Source organism: Phocoena sinus, chromosome 11 (genome assembly GCF_008692025.1).
Source record: "Phocoena sinus isolate mPhoSin1 chromosome 11, mPhoSin1.pri, whole genome shotgun sequence".
Taxonomy (NCBI): domain Eukaryota; kingdom Metazoa; phylum Chordata; class Mammalia; order Artiodactyla; family Phocoenidae; genus Phocoena; species Phocoena sinus.
In genome coordinates, this window is record NC_045773.1 from 63,822,788 (window position 1) to 63,846,118 (window position 23,331).

The window sequence follows — 23,331 nt, forward strand, 5'->3', positions numbered from 1 at the left end:
TATTCGATGAAGATGTGTTTGAACTTAATCACGTAGCATGCACACGTGGTTCGCAGTCCCCCTCCCCTTTCTCACAGTCCCTGTACCTGTCGCTACCATTTGGTGATCTGCCACAATTCCTTCTTTGGTGCTACTCAGCTCTGTCCCTCTTTCCCCAGCTTCTATCAGTATCCTTTTGAGCGCCCCCTCCCCAAGCCAGCTACTTTTCCCTGCTTGAGCAACGTCATCTGGGTTGATTCAGCCTGGAAAATCTTGTCTCACCAAGCCTTCTCTTCTACATCTCCAGCTGCATATCATGTGGGATGCTCTGATTTTTCTTTTCAAAAGATACCCCCACCTTCCAGATTTTCCTTAAGAAAGTCTCAGCCCCCTTTTGCATCTTTACTGCCTGAATTTAGCCAGGACCATCCTGTGCACACACTTGGCTTCCCGCAAACCTCTTCCTTCTCACCTTGCCTAATTCATAAGTCCAGGAGACTCCTGCCCTGAGTCAGGAAGTGAATACATAACCAAAACACAAAGTTAAAAGTGACAAGGGCTTTCATTGAAGTGTTAGGGAATACTAGGAGTTTGGAGAAAGAACTAGTACTTCTAGCTGTTCAGGAGATAAGGAGGTGGAAGATCAGGGATTGCTTCCGAAGGAGATAGCATTTGGGCTGGGCCTTGAGGATGGTTAGAATTTGGATAAGTGGGAATGGAGGAACATTCCTTCCATAGCAAGAGCCAGGCCTGGGGCAGAATGGGAGAGCTGAAGAGGGAGGAGGAAAAATCAATGGGTGGTTTTAACAGAGAACAGCTCTGAACTGTCTGAAGTCCTTAAGGGTAAAGACCTATGAATGAGAACCTTTGGGGACCCAGGGTGTGTGATGCCCACTTGAGGTGAGTTCAGGGGGAGTGGAAAACGAGGCGCTCAAGGGCACCCCCAACGCATTCCCAGCCCAACAGTACCTACCTGCTCCACTCTCACCACAGCTGTATTTGTAATGGGGAAGAACAAATCTGAGTCCATATTGGATCTGTTTCTTTTACTTTAACCCTTGTATCTATTGCTTTTGCTACAAGAGTGTTGCCTATAGCCTGAGATATACAGGATAGCCCATTCTCAAGGCTCTGACCTTTAAAGGTATAACACTTTCCATTCATACAGAGATAAAAAGTTGCAGAACAGAGGATACCATTTGTCTTGTTGGAGGTTTACAGGAGCATTAAGACTGGACCTATGTGGACAGCTGCAGGAACAAAGGATTCCGGCACCAAGAAGTTTGCAGCAACCAACCACACCCATTTTGGTATAAAAGAAGCCTGAATTCTAACTCTGGGAAGGTGGTTCTTTGGGACACTACTTCACGATCTTCTCAGTCTGTGGGCTTTCCGAATAAAGTCACTGTTCCATGCCCCAACAACTCGTCTCTCGATTTATTGGCCTGTCGTGCAGTGAGCTTGGACTGGGTAACATATTTATAACCACATAGTTTTGATGGCTGTCCCGAGGCCCAAAGAGGAGGGTTATATCTATTTACTATCAGTATCAAGCTCCAGGTACCTAGGGCTGTGCTGGGTGCCCCAAGGCCTTGTCGTTCTGCCTGAGGCCCCATCACAGCTGTGGCTTTGAAGAGCACCTGGCTGGCCAACAGGTGTCTTGGGAGGCAGGGATAGAGGTCCCTCTGTCTTCAGCAAGAGAAAGAGTAACATGGCTTTCACCTAACTTGAGGCACAAGCGGAAGCACAAGGAGAGGTTGAGAAGAACAAGTGGAGCAGGGGAAATCCGAACCAGTGCCTCTAAGGCTCTCGTTTCCCCAGCACAGCATCTTCTGGATCAGCCTGTTGTTGCCCTGGTTCAGTACCCACCTCTCTTCCCCCCACTGCAGGCTTGTCTGACTTGATGGTTCAGTAGTGAGGCTGTGGAGGCTGATAGACGTGGGTTGGAATGTGGACTCGCTCATTCATTCATTCATTCATCCAGGACTATCTGTACAATTTGTGGGGGCCCAATGAAAAATGAAAATGTGAAGCTCCTTATTCAAAAATTATGAAAAATTTCAAGACAGTAACAGCAGAGCATTAACCTGGGGGCCGGGGTGGGGGGGGTTGCCTTCAGATCACAAACCCACAAAGCCAGCCCTGAGCTCCTTCCACGTGGTGGACAAAACAGGTGAGGGCCCTGATCCCACAGGTTTTACATTTAAGTGGGAGGAAACAGACAACAACCAAGCTAACATACCATAACAATAACAATAACCATCATAATGCTTTATACGTATTCAGTCCTTTAGTAAATGAACAAGATCATTTCAGATGTGATAAGTGCCAGGGAGGGGTCAAGTCAGGGTGCTACATCCACAGTGATTGGGGTGGGGGCGGGGTCTGGGTGGCCTGGAGGCGCTTGTGTTTGAGAGAGACCTGAGTCACACGAGCGGCAAAAGCAACTTCCAGGTAGAGGGGCAGCAAAGGCAAAGGCGTTTGGAGCAGCCAAACTTGGGTGGGCTATTTAATCACTCTGAGCCTCAGCTCGTCATCTTAAAATGGGAATTATAATGATAAATTGACACGTACTGAGTGTTTGCTGTGTGCCTGGCACTGTTCTAAAGGCCTTCCTGTTGACTCATTTGGTCCTCACAATGGACCTCAGAGAAAAGTACCACTTTTATCCCCATTTTATAGAGTTGGAAACCGAGGCACAGAAAGGACAAGGACTTGCCGAGGTCACCGGGTGGGTAAGTGGCAGAGCCTGGACCTGGACCCCAGCTGACTGACTCCAGAGCCTGTGCACTTACCCCTCCATCAGATGCCTCTTCAGGCCTCCGTGCAGCATTATCGCTGTGAACTGCATGCATGGTGTGTTTCTGTATTTTCCCAGGGGACACTGGGGGCATCTCTGGCCTTGTTTTACCTTGTCACCCCCGCCCCCCCAATGCCTGTGGGTGATTGGAGCCTGAGTCTGGGCTCACTGGCTTGTCAGTCACCGGGTGCCATTCTGTGCACGTTAATAGGCGTTGCCTGGAATGTGGCTTGGCAGTGCCAGCCCCTCTGGAAGTTGATGACCATGTTAACACCCACCTGCTGACTGTCGCTCATTCCACACTGAATGCAGCCTCCCCTGGCTCCTTGAAAAACTCCAGCGGGGCTGCGCCTCCCAATCCATTTAGGATGGGTATTTGGGCTTTATGGAGCCCTACTAGCTCTTTATAGAAACCAGGCACCATCAGGGGGAGGAGAGCAGAGGGAGGGAGCGCTGCTTCAGTTTTTCAAATTATAACGATCCCAGTCACTGAAACACCGAATCGCACATTTAAATCGCTTGAAAGTAAAAATATCATTTTGTAATGCTGCTGTTAATAATGTAAACATTAAAACCGAATTATATACTTAGCTGTATTGTGGGGCACAATTGCCTGATTTTTCTTCTTTCAGCTTCTTCAACTGTAGGAAATGATTGGCTGCAGTACCCAGATATGTTACCATTAAAAGTGGGTCCGGATTTGCACTGGAGGACCTAGTCATTTAGTGCCCCTGGAAGGGTCATGCTGGCAGCAGACTGCTGCCTTTCTCTGGAGGTGAGCTTTTTTTCAAGATACGTATGTGTTGGAGGTGTGCTGGGGGACGCTGGGGTCTTAAATTTCAGCCTAATACATCCAGACCCCTCAGCTCTGTTGAGATGTCTTGTCATCTGCCCCAGGGACCTGCCTCCCCACCTTCACTCTGCTCTCTACTCAATGCCACCTCAGAGAGTCTTTCCCTGGTCCCCATTCAAAGTAGCAGCCCTCTCAGTTTTGGTTCCCTTTTCCCTCCAAGCACTAGTCACTATCTGACAACAGGCCCTGGCAACCAGTCATCTCTCACCAAAGGAATCTGAAGAGAAAGGACGTTAGAATAAACCGAGGTCTCCCAGCCTACCTGTGCCCACCCTCTCTCTTTTTTTTTTTTACATCTTTATTGGAGTATAATTGCTTTACAATGGTGTGTTAGTTTCTGCTTTATAACAAAGTGAATCAGTGATACATATACATATATCCCCACATCTCCTCCCTCTTGTGTCTCCCTCCCACCCTCCCTATCCCACCCCTCTAGGTGGTCACAAAGCACTGAGCTGATCTCCCTGTGCTATGCGGCTGCTTCCCACTGGCTATCTATTTTACGTTTGGTAGTGTATATATGTCCATGCCACTCTCTCACTTTGTCACAGCTTACCCTTCCCCCTCCCCATATCCTCAAGTCCATTCTCTAGTAGGTCTGTGTCTTTATTCCCGTCTTACCCCTAGGTTCTTCATGACCTTTTTTTTTTTTTTTTCTTAGATTCCACATATGTAAGGCCAGAAACTATCAAACTCTTAGAGGAAAACATAGGCGGAACACTCTATGACATATATTACAGCAAGATCCTTTTTGACCCACCTCCTAGAGAAATGGAAATAAAAACAAAAATAAACAAATGGGACCTAATGAAACTTCAAAGCTTTTGCACAGCAAAGGAAACCATAAACGAGACCAAAAGACAACCCTCAGAATGGGAGAAAATATTTGCAAATGAAGCAACTGACAAAGGATTAATCTCCAAAATTTACAAGCAGCTCATGCAGCTCAATATCAAAAAAACAAACAACCCAATCTAAAAATGGGCAGAAGACCTAAACAGACATTTCTCCAAAGAAGATATACAGTTTGCCAACAAACACATGAAAGAATGCTCATCATCATTGATCATTAGAGAAATGCAAATCAAAACTACAATGAGATATCATGTCACACTGGTCAGAATGGCCGTCATCAAAAAATCTAGAAACAATAAATGCTGGAGAGGGTGTGGAGAAAAGGGGACACTCTTGCACTGCTGGTGGGAATGTGAATTGGTACAGCCACTATGGAGAACAGTATGGAGGTTCCTTAAAAAACTATGAATAGAATTACCATACGACCCAGCAATCCCACTACTGGGCATATACCCTGAGAAAACCATAATTCAAAAAGAGTCATGTAAGGCTTCCCTGGTGGCGCAGTGGTTGAGAGTCCGCCTGCCGATGCAGGGGACACGGGTTCGTGCCCCGGTCCGGGAAGATCCCACATGCCGCGGAGCAGCTGGGCCCGTGAGCCATGGCCGCTGAGCCTGCGCGTCCCGAGCCTGTGCTCCACAACCGGAGAGGCCACAGCAGTGAGAGGCCCGCGTACCGAAAAAAAAAAAAAAAAAAAAAAAAAAAGTAATATACCACAATGTTCATTGCAGCTCTATTTACAATAACCAGGAGATGGAAGCAACCTAAGTGTCCATGATCGGATGAATGGATAAAGAAGATGTGGCACATATATACAATGGAATATTACTCAGCCATAAAAAGAAACGAAATCGAGCTATTTGTAGTGAGGTGGATAGACCTAGAGTCTGTCATACAGAGTGAAGTAAGTCAGAAAGAGAAAAACAAATACCGTATGCTAACACATATATATGGAATCTAGCTATCTATTTTACATTTGGTAGTATATATAAGTCCATGCCACTCTTTCACTTCGTCCCAGCTTACCCTTCCCCCTCCCCGTGTCCTCAAGTCCATTCTCTACATCTGCATCTTTTTTTTTTTAATTAATTAATTAATTAAATTATGGCTGTGTTGGTTCTTTGCTGCTGCTCACAGGCTTTCTCTAGTTGCAGTGAGCGGGGGCTACTCTTCGTTGCGGTGCAAGGGCTTCTCATCGCAGTGGCTTCTCTTGTTGCGGAGCACCAGCTCTGGCACGCAGGCTTCAGTAGTTGTGGCTCACGGGCTTCAGTAGTTGTGGCTCATGGGCTCTAGAGCACAGGCTCAGTAGTTGTGGCACATGGGCTTAGTTGCTCCGTGGCATGTGGGATCTTCCTGGACCAGGGCTCGAACCTGTGTCCCCTGCATTGGCAGGCAGATTCTTAACCACTGTGCCACTAGGGAAGTCCTTATGTCTGCATCTTTATTCCTGTCCTGCCACTAGGTTCTTCAGAACCATTTTTTTTTTTTTAGATTCCATATATATGTGTTAGCATACGGTATTTGTTTTTCTCTTTCTGACTTACTTCACTCTGTATGACAGACTCTAGGTCCATCAACCTCACTACAAAAAACTCAATTTTGTTTCTTTTTATGGCTGAGTAATATTCCATTGTATATATGTGCCACATCTTCTTTATCCATTCATCTGTCGATGGACACTTAGGTTGCTTCCATGTCTTGGCTATTGTAAATAGAGCTGCAATGAACATTCCCACCCACTCTTTAGAGGTCTGAGGGAGAAAGGTGAAGGGCAAATCGGGGGTGGGTAGATTCCTGGAGTTTGTTCTAGGATGAGCTCTCAAACTTCCTGTCCCATCTCAGGGCAGCTTAGTGACAGAAGGGAGGGGTTCTGAGCAATGCCTAATGGAAAGGAGCCAACCTGGGTGCAAGTCAGCCTGTCTGTCCGGCGCCTGACTTGGTGTCATCCCAGAGCTGCTTTCCTCCCTCCCTCCCTCCCCTCTGATTCTTGGCACCCACACTTTCACTTTTGTTCTTTCCCTCATCTTCTGTTTTATGTTTTGGCCACAGAGGATGCAGATTTAAATCAAAAGTCCAAAGTTTAGATCATTCTGAAGAGATGCTGGGAGTGGTCTTGCCTTGCCATGTGTTTTATTAGACTGCTTCCTGCCCTTTCCAGCATGGTCTAAAAGGTTCTCTGCAGCTGGGAAGAGTGATGGGGCTGCCAGGGTGCTGCCCAGAGGCCCAGGCCTTCCTGATGACATTGCATTATGGAAAAACTGTAGTAACACTCTGCTTTTGAGCTTCCTCTTCAATCACACAGGGGACTCCAGAGGGAGAGAGGTGGGGCTGGCTGACTGTCTCCCAGGCTGCCCCTGTCCCTGCACCCCAGCCGGTGTGTGTGTGGGGGTCAGGAGCAGCTGCTTCTCCCCATCACCTGTCTTGAGGACCGAGTCAGAGGTCCCGTGGGACAGATGAGGAAACTGAGTTTGGGGAGAGGCTAAGCCAATCTGCCAGCACTCTGGGCACACTCATTGTGTGAGGACATAGCCTGGGGGAGGATCTGGGTCAGAATCCCCAGTTCTGGTGCTAACAGTCCCCTGCTAACCCCACATGCCCCCCCACTTGCTCTTTATGTCTCTGTTTCTCCCCCCATAAGTCAGGTATCAATTTGATGTGAGGTTTATGGAGAAAGGTTACAGTAGAGACACGCTAGGTTCTCATCAAACCCATTTCCTCATCCCGTGCACACAATTAAAGTAATCTCAGCCCCGCGACTCCATCTGGGTAGGGCCACAGGATGGGATATGAGGTCTGCCTTCTCCATGCTGTCTAAATTTCAGGACTGTGGTTGAAGATGGTGGTGTCACAGGATGGAAGGATCCTGGATCCCTGGATGGCTGTGTGGAGCAGAGACTCTCTGCCAACCCCCAAGTGGATCGAAATGTGAAGCCACTGATATTTGGAGTTGTCTGAAAATAGTTATCCTCCTCTGACTACTACCTGTGTGTTTCTCAGTTCAAAAACGAAGAGAGCTCCCCAGTCTGGGGAAGAAAGGCTCTTGCAGTGTTCCAGGTGAGAGCTGGCAGTAGAGGCGGAAGGTTCAGAGGCCCTTTCTTTTTTTTTTTTTTTTTTTTGCAATACACGGGCCTCTCACCGCTGTGGCCTCTCCCGCTGCGGAGCACAAGCTCCAGTCGCGCAGGCTCAGCGGCCGTGGCTCACGGGCCTAGCCGCTCCGTGGCATGTGGGATCTTCCCAGACAGAGGCACGAACCCATGTCCCCTGCATCGGCAGGCAGACTCCCAACCACTGCGCCACCAGGGAAGCCCCCAGAGGCCCTTTCTAACTCTCACATTCTGGGGTTTCTCCATTTCCATCTTAATCTCCCTCGGTGCCCCGTACATCATCCTTTTGTGGTCAACACAGGCCACTTGCTGTGCCCTGAGCAGAATGCTTGATTCCCCGTTCCTGTGGTTGTTGATCCTTTTCCTGGAACACCCGCCCCTCTTGATCACCTTTCAGACCTGCCTCCCTTTCAAGGCTCAGCTTCACCTCTGTGATCACCCCATGTGGCAGGGAGTCCTCACTGCCTCTGCTCTCCTGTGTAGCACTCTGCACTGCTAAGCAAACGGCCCCCATCCCCTGTTGAAGCACCCGTGATATTTTCACATGAGGGTCTTTACTCTCTCATTAAGTCATGAGGTTCTTAAGGATAACATCACAATCCCCACACTTCCTGGTTTCCTATAAGGCCCTGGCACCGTGCGTCAAGCACCAGGCACTCGGAAAATATCTTTTGGGTGGATGAATGGAGGGAAGGAAGGACAGATGAATGAAATCGCGAACAAATGAATGAGATACTTGGCCAGATTTCCAAGGGTCTCCACCATCTGGGCTCACTCCATCTTTCTGCTCACTTCTACTCCCAGCCACAAAACCCCCACCCTGACTGGGCTGGTCTGTTGACAGACTCACGAGCCTGCTGGATTTTTCCCTCCTTCCACTCCCCACCCCTCACCAATGCCCCAGCCCCTTTCCACTCCTGTCACCTTTCATGGCCCAGATGAAGTCTCACCTCCTCCAAGTTTCCGTGATGACTCAGCTCTCCGCAAACCTGTTCAACTTTATTACAGGATTGATCACCTGTACCATGTGGATTAATCCGCTGTATCATTAGGTATGTACTGTGTGGTTTGTGTCAGTTCATTTGTTTTTCTTGCCTCCTCAACTAGAATCTAAGCTCCCAAGAGCTGGATCATCCATAGCACTTAGCAAAGAGAACAGCAGGGAACAGCTGAGCAGGACAGGGCTGTGCTTACAGATTGCTGGGTACCTGGGGCTCCCTCACCCTTTTGCCATTTTTCAGTAAACTCAGATTGGAGAGCAAACACGTACACACCCATCACTTTCTCTTCTCTCTGAATCTTTCTGTTCTTCTCCCTCTACCCAGATTTGCGATACTTGGGTGGACTCATTCAGCCAAGTTGCTGAATCTGTAAAGCCTCATACAAGCTTCCAGACCACAGTTGCCCCTCTGAGTCCAGGAGTCTAGGAAGAACAGTCTAAAACGGTAGCCAACTTTGTCCCTTGCAGCAAACTGCACTATTGTTGGTGATATCTTCAGGAGGAGGAGAGAATCATTTGGGCTGAACCTCAGAAGATTTGCAGAGGAGGAAAAAGACTGCCCATGAAGGGCACCGTGGGGTAAAGGGGTAGTGGGTCAGCACATCGGCAGGAAGATGGAGCCAGCCATGGAGAGCAGTTGCAGCATGGTTGGCCACATGGGTGGCCAGTCCGAAAAGACTTAGATTCCAGCTGACATTCCCCTCAGCCTCAGGCAGCTCCCACAGTACAAAAGGCAGAGAATGGGGACAGAAATCAGAAGCTCAGCCAGGGAGCTTTGGACTTGGTTGACGTGGTACCAGGTTCTCAAGCAAGGAAGTGACCCAGAAAAAGCAGTATATCGGGCTCCCTTTCATCATTAGCAAATCTTTTGTTTTCGGCTGACTTCCTTCTGCCACTCAGCGTGCTTTGACTCAATTCTCCACCGTGGACGCAGGGCATGCAAATCACTCACATCTTTACCTCGGCCAAACATGAGTAGGCAAGTTACCTCGCTTGGAAATCCATATAATGTAAACTAAAATTAAACAAAAGTTTTTATTGTGCAGGCACTCTTTCCTTCTACTGGTGTGGATTTTTTTTTTTTTGGTGCGAATTTTTGAAAGTTGATGATAATTAGCTATGAGAACACAAAAATGGTTTCATTTTGCACTGTATAAGGTTCACGTGAAAGGACCACTTATTTCTCAGGTATGGTGCCCGCCTTGTGATACACGCAGATATTTTATTAGCCACCATTTCTCACCCAGGTTCCCCGAAGGATTACAAGGAAATCGGTGAAGTGTTCTTGCTGTGTATACTTTAATCACCCATAAATTGGAATTACCATACAGTATCATGATCAGAATCAACAAACAGAAAGGGTAATGATGCACACCAAATAATCGCTGGTGACCTCAGCAATTTTATTAACAAATTTATTTCCCTAATTGGGTAATGTATCTCAGTGCTTGACTCGAGGGCATTATAATAGGTTTCCACGCTGCAGAAGAAGGAATTAATTAGAACTGTTTGCTCTCAGTTCCGTATTTACACTTGTCCACCCGTCTCATAAACATTGCCTGGTTTCCTGGGTCCTCCGGGCTCCTCTCTTCTGACTCCCCCACCCCACCCCCTAAATAAATAAATAGAACTGGAGAGTAGAAGTTCACATCTTCCTTATGTGCAGTTCACCCCCGCCAGAAGCTGCATTTCATGGTCAGAATCTGACAAAATCATCACTTCCCGTAGGACCCGCCTCTCCACGGGCCAAAATGGGGAAGCTGGGGTCTTGGTTTGCCAGTACTGTGTCTGGGATTGTCCTTGTCCATTCAGAACCTGGGGACAAAGCTGGTGAGATGGGCAGATCTGTCCCAGTTCACCCTGCCCCACCAACAGTGCCTCTGAGGAAGGTAAGAGACATTCGTTAGCTCTGTCTGCCTTGGGAGCCAGCAGCCCATGTGAGCAGAAAAACGATAACTAGGGAACTCATTCTTCCAGGTTTCCTCAAGTAAGGTTTTTTTTTCTTTTTTTTTGCCTTACAGCTTGTGAGACTGCAGCATGACAACAAGAAAGCATCTTTAAATGCAAACACTCCAGAATCTCACTGTAATGCTGGCCTGTATCTCCTCTGCACCCCACCCTTTACTCCAGAAAGGCGCCATTTCATCCTGCCGTGCAGCCTGCGACGACCGGCATGAGTGCAAGATGCCAGGGTACGTGAATCACCTCCAGAGCTGGTTTCCTTAGCAGCTGTTAGTATAGCCTGTCATGTATAGAGATGGCTTTTGAATGTAGATATAATTATTACAGACACATCTCAGGGGTGTGTAGACTACCCTAGCTACCAACAGGCCCCTTTGGAGAGCTATCCTCCAGAAAAATCTGGATGGACCCAACAAGTCTCATTCTCCTTCTTGAATATCCTGCAAGATCTGGATGAGGTTTTCCAGGCCAAAGATATAGCCTGGATCTGGTCCATCGTAGGTGGTGTGTTCATTCCAGGAGCCTTTGTATGTTGTGTGAGCAAAGTCGATCATCCGGATGTCAACTTTGACGACATTGCTGCCGTGGGGCATCTGCAGAGTCTCCTGCCCATCGTAGATGATGAGGAGAGAGCTGGAGTAGAACCGGTATGAACTCTGGCTCCTAATGACTGAGAGGAGGGCCCGGAGCTGGCGCTGGATGGGCTCTAGCAGCTCCATCCGGAGCCGGGTCCCGTCGTGTAGGAACTGATGAAGCGCTTGCCTGAAGCCCTCCACTGAGAGTTTTCTTCCATAGTACTTGTCTTTGAAGAGAAAGTGCTTCTTATCGGTTTGATAAACCTTACATTAAAAAGAAGATAGAAAATGTGAAGAATTGCAAACTTAAAAAAAAATCACATCTGCTACAGGGGCAGCATCACAAACTACCTAATATATAAACAGATTTCTAGAGATGCAGGGCAAGAATGGCTGCAATGACTGGCAGGATGACCTTTCATCAAGCACCAGTGTCACTTTTACATTTTAAAATGCTTTCTGTGCAAGCCTTTAATAGGAATCCAAGGTCTAAAGATCCTTCATCCTATGAAGGTGACCCTCCGCCCACCAGGAAAAGGTTTGGATCTCCTTTCTTGTGAATTTCCAATGTCAACCTCCAAACCATGATTTAAACCCTGGCTTCTGGCCCTCTTTAAATATTAGCAAACCCAAGCAAGAACGCTTTAGTGGGAATCTGAAATCACAGCCAATGGTCTTGGAAAGCCAAGTAGATTAAAATTTCCCCCAACAAAGTTTATGAAGTCCTTTCTCTGCAGATTCTAAGAAAACCGTAATGACTCTGGGGGTAGAGTGGGGTGAATTGTTTGGAGATGAAAAGACAGGCTAGATCAGGTGTGGATGGAGTTTTTAGGCAGCCAGTGAGATTGAGGGGAGCCTGGATGGAGCAGGGAAGGTTCGCAGCAGCTCTGTGGGGTTGGTGGCTCCTCTCCTTAGCATCAGCCCTTCTCCCCTACACTGTTATGTCTTGGCCACTGGAAGGGAGCAGATGGAGGAGAGATGCCGAGGGGGGAGACAGTGGCAGCCGCTCCCATTTCATTCAGATGACAGAGGCGGGCAGAGACTGAACGGAGGTCAGTGGCTGGCATGGCCAGAGGGTGAGTTGGCACACCTCTGCCTGGCACACCTGGGAAGGGCTGCCCGTACCTGACCAAGACAGTTTCTCAGGTCTTCCCTGCCTTCAGATTACATGATATGTTTACAGAAAACAGGAATTGAAAAAAAAAATCAGAAAGATACCATCGACTTGGTGTTGCCTTTGGAGGGCTGGAGATCAGCTGTTACAATTAGCCTTCCTAAGCACAAGACAGGCATCTCTTTGTAAATAAATCAGATCAATTTCAGAAGGTTTGAGGTCCAGAGAGAGATTCCATGTACTCCACAAATTGTCACACTCCATTCTCTTGAGGACTGTATTCCAAGCCTTCCTAGGGACATCTGTGCCACACATTTATAGACTCAACTTCCAGCTTCAAGGGGTGGCAGTTTCAATTAAGGAAAGCTATAACGATTACCATCAAATCCGTGTCTGGTTTAGCTTTAGTAGATAGACTCTAAGAGTGAGCCGCTGGAGGAAGTTTATTTCCTCCTGTTCTCCTGCAGTCTTGGCTATAAGCCACATCAGAACAGCAAAAATGAAGTGTGGAGTCGGGGCAATAAAAAAATTAACCATTCCTTTGCTGGGCTTTGCAGGTTACGACCTTCCCACTTTGTTAACAAGAAGAGGTAGCAAGAAGCAGCAGAAAAAGCAGAGAAAGAACAGGAAATGGCCAGTAACGATTCAAAGAGCAGATTGCCCGCCAGCATCTGAGAAGGAGAGGGTTCAGCTTCATGGTTCAAGAGAACGAGGAACCAACGGAGCACGCAGAGAAGCTTTCTCTCAGTTCTCTCCCAGACCTGCTCGCACACTGTCATCAAAGGTCTGCTCTCAACATGGGCAGGACCAACGTGGTCACATGGAAAGTTCCAACTGCCAGAGATCCTGAGATGAGTTTAAAAATGGTGGTTTTTTAAATTTTATTGACGTACAGTTGATTTGCAATGTTGTGTTAATTTCTTCTGTACAGCAAAGGGATTCAGTTATATACATTCTTTTCCATTATTGTTTATCACAGGATATTGAATGTAGTTCCCTGTGCTATACAGTAGGACCTTGTTGTTTATCCATCCTATGTATAATAATTTGCATCTGCTCATCCCAAACTCCCAATGTATCCCTCCCCCCCACTTGGCAACTGCAGTGTGTTCTCTATGCGAGTCTGTTTCTGTTTCATAGAAGTTCATTTGTGTCATATTTTAGATTCCACATATAAGTGATATCATATGGTATTTGTCTTTCTCTGTCTGACTTATTTCACTTAGTATGATCATCTCTAGGTCCATCCGTGTTGCTGCAAATGGCATTATTATGGCTGAGTAATATTCCACTGTATATATATATACCACATCTTCTTTATCCACTCATCTGTCGATGGACATTTAGGTTCTTTCCATGTCTTGGCTATTGTGAAAAGTGCTGCTACGCACATAGGGGGTGCATGTATTTTTTTGAATTACAGTTTTGTCCAGATATATGCCCAGGAGTGGGATTGCTGGATCATATAGCAATTCTAATTTTTTTTTTCATATGGCAATTCTATTTTCAGTTTTTTGAGGAACCTCCACACTGTTTTCCATAGTGGCTGCACCAATTTACATTCCCCCCAAATGGTGGGGTTTTGATATCACTATCCTGAAAGGCGCTCTTTAAAAAACCCAGTGTGTCCTAGACCGGGATACACGTTTTCTTGGTGAAAGAGGTGCTTGGCCACCGTCTCTGTTGCCCCCACAAAATGAAGGGTCCTGCGGGGGGCAGCAGCATCTGGTTGGGAGACATCCTTGCCCCTAGTGGACATGCCAGGATGTCCAGCCCCGCAGATGTCCCCCACCTACCTGCATGCCGCAGATGCGCACGCCCAGGCAGGCCGAGGTGCTCCGTGCACACTTCCTCATGTGGCGGGCCTTCTTCTCCTCCGACGCATCGTCCCCGTGCTGCCGGGTCCCCATCTTCAGGTCTAAGATGCAGGGATGCTTGTACTGTGACACGACGTTTTCCAGCAGCAGGAACCCTGGTCATGCTACTTTAAGGAAGGCTTCTGAGGACATAAAGGCCACTGCCCCACAGGAGGCGGTTAGCAGGCCTCTGAAACTGGCTGGAGATTCCCTCCTCTGAGCCCCATCCCTTCACTCCCATTTCTTTCATTACAGACCAGCCTGTCAGTCGCTGTGAAGAATTCAAGGTATTAACTTTGCAGGCTGCTTTCATAAGTCCATTTATTTAGGGGGAGTTGATGAGGATGTGAGCTTTTTTTCCTTTCCCTTTTTGCTCTGAGGTTGTAATTTAAATTCAGGAGTGAAATCCCTGGCAGACCATGCCCAATTTACATGTTATGGCAGAAAATCATAAGGCTAAAACCTCGAGTCACTGAATGGGCCAATACCTTTTGGGGAGAAGTGGGTTGATATTAGCTTCAGAGATGAGTTGCAGGAATATTAATTCCAGCAGAGTAGTTATCCTGCAAAAGCTTATTAGGGATGAGGGCTGCAGATGTCTTAGTAAATACAGAGAAACCAGCCACCGGTGCGTGGGAAGGAGCTCAGAGGTGACAAAAGGGGGGCATTTCAAGCCTGAATTTGCTCACTGAGTTTGTGGGAGGTGTAAAAGGGAGAATGGGTGCAGGGACCCACTCTCCCTTCGAACCCGCACCCCTACCCCCACCCAGCGTGGCAGTCATCTTTCCTATCTGCCCACAGAGACCCCAGCCCTGTCCATCCCCACTGCCCAGGTGGCAGAGACACAGTCAGTGGCCCAAACAGGCTTACTCTGTTCAGCTTTTCCCGCATTCCTCCTTCCCCATCCTCTGGCTTTTCTTTTGGAGAGATCTGCTTTCTCCCAGGTCCCAGGTGGGAGGGCTTGTGCCTCCCACTCTCTCTCACATCAGGCTGTCTCTCCCTACCCACACCTCCCTTGGCCCTGCCCCGAAACGTCTGTCTATCACTCCCTTCACCGCCCCGCGCCCCTGACAGCACCGTGCGCAGTGGTGGCTGGGCGGGCGGGCGGGTCATGGGCAAGGATACGGTGCCTCTTGTTCTCAGGGTACTCAGCGCACAGGCGGCTCAGGTGGGCCTGGTGGCAGTGCAGGCCCCACGGGTTAAAGCTTCTCCTCTCTGTCTGGTTCCCGTTCACATCCTCCACCAGGGAGGGGACTTGGGCCTTGAGGTGGAGCTTGGACCTCAGGAGTGCTGTGGCTGGGCTGCGGGCGGGGGGAGCACACGACAGTCAGGGCCCCTGTGACTGGCTGGGCTCTCCCGGCTGGACCCTGATGTGGACTCTCCCTGGCTACTCTCAGGAGTGCCCTGCCGGCCCTGCTCAGGCCCCGGGGCACCAGATCAGGCCACGCTGCAGGCCTCGAAGGGGTCTCTCTAAAGTCCAGAATAACTCACCGGAGCACGTCACCTCCTCAGGGGGCTGAGGCGGTTTAAATTCACTTGTAAATGACCTGGGTCATTACCTCCCTTTGGAGGCAACACAGTATAGAGGTGGCGACCCTGCCTGGAATCAGAAGGCTGGAGGTTAGGCTGTTACTGTGGCTTCAGATGCCATGGGGGGAAGAATCATAGGTCCTGGGTCCACCCTCTCCTGCCCTCTGCATCTCTGCTTCCCCGTCTGTAACATGGAGATAATATGCACCGCTTCCTGACGCCAAGCCAGGAGGCTTAATTAGATCCTTGGGGAAGGGAGGTACTTTCATTGTATTAGCTCCCTTTTGTTTCCCATAAGAGTTTAAAAAATCCCCAGGGATCCTTTTCATCTGAGAAAGGTCAGCTGATCTGAGAACTGTCCAAGGACCCTGGGCTCCCGCCTGAGTCTCCAGGGCCCCACGGAGCACTGCAGTTGACCTCTCTCCTCTCCAGGCTTGACCGCTACAGAAGGTGATTTTAGAGAGGCATTAGCCACACTTTTCCTTTATGTCAACTCTTCTGGGGTTTCTGCTCTGCACATTCTCCCCCTCCAGAGACACCTCATGGTCTCAGTGAAACAGGTATTTAATGAAACAAATATACACTGAATGTCTGCTCTGTATAGGACTCGGCGTGTGCATCCACTTCCGAGATGAAATGAATTGAAATCCTCCCTCTAGAAGTGGCACCGAAGAAAACGCATTCCTTTTTCTTTTTGGTCACGTGGCTTATTCTAGACAGAGCCTTCATCTGAATTTCTCCTTTTCTCGGCTCTGGCCCTAATGGGGAGCCATCGGCCTGGGCACAGGTGGGAGCAGTGCTGGTGCCTGCTAGGGACATGCGGCCCGGGTTCTGTCATCCTGCCAAGTGGCCCTCACCTCTCCTTGAGTGAGTGTGCCAGCTGGGTGTGCTGCCACTGGGGGAGGGGGAGGGCACCACCGCTGCTGGTGGCCTGCTGGAGGGTCTGCCATATGGCCACGGCCGCCGACTCCGTGGAGACCTGGAAGGGCCCCCGGATCTCCTTCAGTGGGTTGGCAACCAGGCTGAGATGGCCTCGGCTGTCTTTCTGGAGGTGCACGGTGATGGTGCCTGCAGAAGGGGAGGGATGGAGAAACCAGATGACATTTACGGAGTGGATGCAGTGTGATGTCCTTTTGAACTATAGTTTAATGGCAGTGGTCAACTGCCCCCCTTCCCCAGCTCGTCTCTCAAGGAAGAGCTACGGGGACTGGCCTCAACCCGATCCTGTTCCAGAATCAGCCCAGAGCTGCGGAGCCTGCAGAAAATGGCCTCGTATGGATGCTGGCAAAGCTTCTGCTTCGTCACCTCTCCCTGCCCCTTCATGCTTGAAACAAAGCAGCTGCGTACATTTTGTCCTCACATCTCCACTCCTCCGTGCGCGAGCACACCACCCAGGCACCCCGCAGCACCCCACCGGGGCCCAACCTGGGGCATCCGAGCTGGTCCTCTGCAAAGAGGGCCCCCGCGTCTGAGTGGCAGTGAGGGAAGCCGGGGGCTCCTCTCATTCCTGCCCCTTGTCCTCTGCCTCCTTCGACACCCTGGCTCTCCCCTCTGTTAACCTGTATCTGAGCAGCTTCCTCCAGGAAGCCTTCCTCTAACAGCCTCCTGGGCCTCCTGGTGCTTCTTTCATCCTCCCCCCATCCCTGGCTTTCACACTGACGTTCGCCATTGCCTACGGTTAGACGCACAGCACGTGAAGATTATGGACAGAATGTGGTTCTTTGATAGAAAACAGAAGGCGTGTGAGATTTCTCCAATGGTACCTCCTAACCACCGGTGTTTGTAATCCAGGCATAACATCCTACTCCAGTCGCTGGCTGTGATAGCGAAGGATGTGAGGACACCCATGGAACCCATGCGCTAGCCGAGCTTCTCCTTTAGGACATTGACCAGGTCAGGTCATTGGCTCTGGCCTGTACGTTAATGGCTCTCTGGTGTTCTTTGGACTTCTCGCTCTGGTGGCAGGGTCCAGCCCTCCCTCTGTGGGTGCCCAGCCTCGCCAGAGTTCTGGTGAAGGTGGAAGATACTCATGGTCGTGGCCCGGGAGACGGCCACACGAATGTTTTTGAGAGAACCGGCTCTCTACAGAGTCCTTTGCTCCCTGTTCTTCCTGCAGCTGATGCCGTGAGGACCCTCTCTTTGCTCCTTCTTCTACCAACCCATTCTCCATCCATCTTGTGCCTGGGGGCTGACTCTGGCATGCAGCAATGGCTCTTTTTTTTTTTTTTTTCGGTGCGCGGGCCTCTCACTGTTGTGGCCTCTCCTGTTGCGGAGCACAGGCTCCGGATGCACAGGCTCAGCGTCCACGGATCACGGGCCCAGCCGCTCCACGGCATATGGGAACTTCCCGGACCAGGGCACGAACCCGTGTCCCCTGCATCGGCAGGCGGACTCTCAACCGCTGCGCCACCAGGGAAGCCTGCACCAATGGCTCTTTTGCCTGACAGTTGGGCCAATGAGGGACACTGGCTGGAGATGGGGGGAGGGGAGGAGAAAGGTTGGGGCTTTATCCCACTTGTTCCCTCCCTGCTGCGGCGTGGCTCTGCCGTGGCTGTGTTTCTCTGCAGCCTCCCTCTTGCTCAACTCTACCACGCCCTCACCTTGGCCCTTCAGGCCTGGGGTTGGTTACAGTCTTCCAGTCGTGCCGCTCCCTGGTTGCCTCACCATCCCCAGTTGTTCCCCCCCTTTTCTTTTTGGCAGCGCTGCATGGCATGTGGGATCTTAGTTCCCCAACCAGGGACCGAACCCATGCCCCCTGCAGTGGAAGCATGGAGTCCTAATTCCTGGACTGCCAGGGAAGTCTCCCCAGTTGTTCCCTTAATCCTGTGTGCAATTCTGTGAATAGTCCCTTGAAAAATTCTCTTTATTTAACTCCCTTGGCATGTACTGCTCATTTTCCGCTGGGACCCTGACAGATGGGAGGGTTGTCTGTGGTCACATCCTCCCAGGTGTTGCTTTCCTCCCCTGGCCACTTGGTCACCTTCTCAGCGTTTAAGTGGTCATTTCTGCTGGACCAGCAGCCAAGGCAGCCGATTTCCCCTCGTGCGGCCCTGCCCGGCCCTCCTGGGCTGCTCAGAGCAGACACTCATTTTCAGGGCTGCTCTATAATTCAGCGAGGCACGCTCCAGGCCCATCTGTGCCTAGCTCAGTGGTCTCTCTGGGCCAGGCCTGTCATCTCAGGTTCCCAGTGCCCTAATCCTGTAGCCTGAGCGTGACCTTCGGTTCCCTCCAGTTCCTTAAAAAACTCTGCTCTTCCTTAGCTCATCCCAGGCCCCAGTGTCCCGTGAAGTGATCATGATAGTAACCATAACAGAGCATTCTGTAGTTTACCTGGACAGTAGCCTGCATCCCTAGACCAAGCCCACCAGGGCTGTCCTGCTCATGAGAGCAGGGGGCTGATGGCAGGTCAGGGACACAAGTACGGTAGTAATAACCACTGCCTGGTCTTTTACACCTACTGTGTGCCAGCATTCTGTGCATTTTGTTGATCACTAAGCCTGCAAGGCACTTGACTGTGGTCACTGAGGCTCAGAGAGATCAATAACTCACCCGAGGTCACACAGCTGGTAAGGGATGGAGGCCACGCCAGCCGTGAATGTGGGAGACGGAACAGGCTGTCGTACTGAGCCTGGGACTTAATCGGGAGACTCCTGTGTCATCACGCTATGTTTACCCGTGTGTGGACGAGGCACACTCCTGCTGTGTCCCCAGTCACATTTGTTCTGGTCCTTCTGTTCCACAGGAGCGAACGGAGAGGCTACGATGCCACCACCTCGTGAGAGTGCCGAGGGCCGGAAGCGCCAAGAAGCCCAAGGATACGGTGTTACATTTCCAGCCTAGACTTCTTGGCGGGAGGGTCACTGTGCTTGTTCCGGGGAGGAGGACTGGCCTGGGAACCACCCCCAGGCCCCAGAGCCTACCCTCCAGGTGTGAGAAGAGGGGGAGCTGGCTGGCCTCTGTGCTTGCCTTGGGTGTCCATGGGGACTTGGCGGCCCACGGGCTCCCAACACTCTGCTGTCCCTGCCTGGCCAGGAGAGTGGGGGACCCCGGCCCTGTCTGCCTGCTCACCAGCCCCCCAAGCACCTGGGCAGACACGAGTGCTCACTGCCTTGGCTGACGTGCCCAGAGCATCTCAGCAATTTCGATTTGGCTGAGTTGCTTCCGTAAGTATTCTGTCATGCACTTATTTTTAAGCTCATGAGAACATTTATTTGCCGCCGTCTGTAATATGAATCTGGCTCATCCACTACCAACCTGACCTAGGAGCATGTCCTCACTCACCCAAAGCCGATGGGCAGACTGGGAGGCAGACGGACACAGCCTCAAGACGCTGTCATGCCCAAGGAACCCAGCAAAGGGTCCAAGATGAGCTCCTGGCACGGGGAAGCTGCCCTTGGGAACGACGTGCCTGCCCAGCAGTCCACTGCCGTCACCGTGCAGGGAGTGAGAAGGAAGAGGGCGGGCTCTGCGGCATGCGGCGGCCACGTCAGGAACAGCCTCTCTTTCTGGGTTGTTCCCACCAGCAAGAAAAGGGAGACCCCTGTGGCAGCCTTGTGGGTGTTCGAGTTCCCCTGACCTGAGGCCACTAGCTGAGTGACCCTGGGCAAGTCACATCCCCTCCCACGTTGGGCTGGGTGACCCCTGAGCACTGGCATCTGAGGAGTTGTCTCTTCAGTGATAGTCACTGGTGGAGCCGGCCTGGGGGGCTGAGAGCCCACACTTGGGACCCATACTTGAACTCTGGCTCTGCCTCACTAGCTGTGTGGCCTGAGGCAAGTTGGGTAACCTCTCTGTGCCTCAGTTTGCTAACCTGTGAAATGGGGATGATAGAAACACCTTCCTCAGAGGACTGTTGTCAGGATTAAACGAGTCAGCCATGGAAACTTCTTCCAGTGTGTCTGGCACTGAGTGAACACTAAGGGTTGGCCGATATTACTTTTCTTTTCTGGTGAAACAAGATGCCCGCACAGCCTGAGGTCCTTCGAGGGACCCTTTCCCATCCCAAACCTGACTTCAGCTCCCTGACCCTGGCGTCTGAGGGCTTGAGGGTCCCACTTTTGGGCCCTTTCTAGTGTCTCCTCAGACGTACGCTTCCTTGGGTGGTGCCTGGATGCTGGCACCACGTGGATCGTGTTCGGGCAGGTGAGGGAATCAGCGTTTCTGCATCATCGAAACCTCCTGTTTGGGTGTCACGCCAGCCCATGGGCTCTGCCTCACCCTCACCCTCAGCCAGCCTGTTTGGTCTCACCTGAGAGATGTCCTGTGGTTCCCTGACCCGACCCCTCCCGACTTGTTTGCAAACATCATCTCCTGAATGAAGCCCCAAGGCAAAGACTGATGCATGAAGTGATGACTCGCATTAATCTATCAAGTTAGCAGGGCCCCAAGGCGGGTGGTACCAGGATGGGCCCAACCTGAGAGGGAAGCAGGGCAGAGGAGGGGTCTGGAGAGTCGACAGTGCCCAAGACTCCCCAGAGTGGTGCGGTCCTAACCCACCCGCGCCCGCTCCCCCCCCCCCCCCCCCCCCCCCCGCCAAATGGAGGATGGCTTGTGCAGACAGGGAACGGGGAGGGCACCAGGATGTTGTCCTGGAAACCCACCGGCCTCTTTCACTTCCCCGCTCTCCCTGGGGCTGCCCTGGCAGACTGTCTCAGCTCCAGAGCTGTGTCAAACCAGCGTGAAATGCTGCGGGCAGGAGGCCACCCCACCCGAGATCCTGCCGCCCCTTTGCTGGCTTGAGTTCAGTTGTGAAGGGCCAGATGTTAGCTCCAGTGGGTGCTCAGACAAGATGGGCAGTGATCCACAGCTGATGGGCAACACCGGCCTGCGGACCCAGAGGGCCCCCGGGGAGGCCTGCAAAGGCTGTACACCAGCCATCCACCCCTGTCTCTCATTTGTCTTATCTCAGACTCTCAGATGTGCTGGCAGCGCATGACTGAAGCAATGCCCAGGGCTCAAGACCTTGGGCCCCTCTCAGTGGGTCTGAATCTGGAGCATACTGAATACAGATTCCTAGGCCCTGACCCTAGAGATTCTGATTCAGAGGTCTTGAATGGGGCCTGGGAGCCTGCGTTTAAACACACACACACACACACACACACACACACGCACGCACGCACACACACCAGCAATTCTGGTAAAGTTGGTTGATCCTGCATCCCACTTTGAGAAACACTGATGAAGACAGGCCCCATCCTTCCCAGTTATCCACGTCACTGAAATGCAGGTAAGTTTTTAACTGACTTATTAGAGGTTTAAAATCCTCTAAAGGAGGTCTTTTCTCTGAGTATGTATCCCTTTGTGGGCCCGCGGCTGGCAGAGTCCTGCCCTGAGCCCTGTGAACCGCTTTTACCGAAGGCTGGATGTGAACAAAACAGCCTGCCCCGCGGATGCTGGCAGCCCACAGAGTGCCCCTGTCCGGAGGTCAGCAAACAGCAGCCCTCCCCCCCCCACCCCAGCCTTCTCTCCCCAGAACCTACTCTGTGCTCAGATCCAGAACACACACCGCTCCGTGCACTGTTTCCCCAGCTACACCGCGGAAACGCCCCGGCTTTGCCCTTGGATGAGGGTGGGAATTCTGGTTTCCCAAACACACTGTGAACCAGCCCCTCCATAACCTGTCTCAGACCCGAGGCTCCTGCCATGCACCTGGGTCACCCGAGGGAGGTGAAGGAGGTCTCCACCTGTCCTGTGTTTACCAACCACAGTCACAGGACCCAGCCATGGCACTCCCAAAGCACAGACCAGGATGCCCCATCAGGGCGGGGTGGGGCTGGGCAATCACTTTATCCCATTCTCAATTCCTCGAAGCCTGATGGCTTGAGCTAACTCGTAGGACGCCAAATGGCATAACACTCCAGGCCTGGAGGCTCAAAGAGTTTAGAGAAACTGGGGCTGTGAAGACCAGCTGGGCTGTGGAGAGGGGCAGGTCTCCATGGCAACACTTCAACACACCACCGTGCTTGAGGAGGTGGCAGGTGTGTGCGCCCGCCCCGTGCTGGCCCCATGCGGGGACACTGAGCACAAGGGACTGCCCAGACACTCACCTTTGTACTGCGGAGTGAAGCGCTTCATGGCCAGTGGCAGGGACTCGTAGAACCTCTGCTCCTGGGAGATGAGGGGCTTACACACCGTGTACTCATCATACTTCAGTACGCTCAGGTGACCTCCGACCTGGTGCAGGAAGGGCTCCAGTGGCACGCCAGGGGTGTCCATGCTGTCCTGCACCACCATGCTTCAGCGTGGGAAGGGGGCAACTCGCAAATCCACAAGAGGAGGGAGGGCTTGAGGTCGAGGTAGCAGCTCCCGGACAGAAGGCGGGGCTGTCAGCAGTCCTCAACTTTCTCCTTCTTGGCCTTTATCGCTGTCATAGCACAGGTGTCTTCCTGGCTGAGGGCTCTTGGTGGGGTTCCCTGGAAAGCAGAGGAGGAGGGGAAAAGATGTGAGGGAGGTGGTGTGCTGGTGGGGGCAGCACTTGAAGTCGCCAGCCACGACCCCCAGGTAGTTAAACAAGACTGTAAATAGGCATCGATTTCTTCTGGAATAATCCGTTACAAGCAACTGGTAACAGTTACTGCCTCTGGGGAGCAGGGCTGAGATGGAGACTTTTCACTAAATACCATTTTGTGCCTTTTGAATTTTAATATTAAAACGTTCAAAAAATACTACCTAAAACTGTAAGCTTTCAGAGTGCAGTGAGTGTG

General features: G+C 51.1%; 1 protein-coding gene and 1 long non-coding RNA gene across 2 annotated transcripts; one reads left to right on the forward strand and one right to left on the reverse strand.

The window, feature by feature from the left end:
- Positions 1–10,296: 10,296 nt before the first annotated feature.
- On the forward strand, positions 10,297–13,416 carry LOC116761679. The gene is made up of 3 exons (XR_004352077.1): positions 10,297–10,480; positions 10,613–10,783; positions 12,800–13,416. It is a non-coding gene; the product is annotated as an uncharacterized LOC116761679 (long non-coding RNA).
- Positions 10,790–22,861, reverse strand: IP6K3 (inositol hexakisphosphate kinase 3). The gene is made up of 5 exons (XM_032647752.1): positions 22,675–22,861; positions 16,486–16,696; positions 15,224–15,399; positions 14,039–14,214; positions 10,790–11,392 (listed from the first exon to the last, which is right to left on the reverse strand). Exons 1-5 carry the CDS (start codon positions 22,859–22,861, stop codon positions 10,973–10,975), a joined length of 1,170 nt encoding a protein of 389 aa, XP_032503643.1. The 3' UTR covers positions 10,790–10,972.
- Between the last annotated feature and the right edge of the window lie 470 nt (positions 22,862–23,331).

Coding starts and splice junctions, on each gene's coding strand:
- IP6K3 (XM_032647752.1), bottom strand. CDS start 22,861: ATGGTGGTGCAGGACAGCATGGACACCCCTGGCGTGCCACTGGAGCCC. Junction 16,697..22,674: donor CTTCACTCCGCAGTACAAAG/GTGAGTGTCTGG, acceptor CCCCTTCTGCAG/GCACCATCACCGTGCACCTC. Junction 14,215..15,223: donor CCCTGAGAACAAGAGGCACC/GTATCCTTGCCC, acceptor TAGCATGACCAG/GGTTCCTGCTGCTGGAAAAC.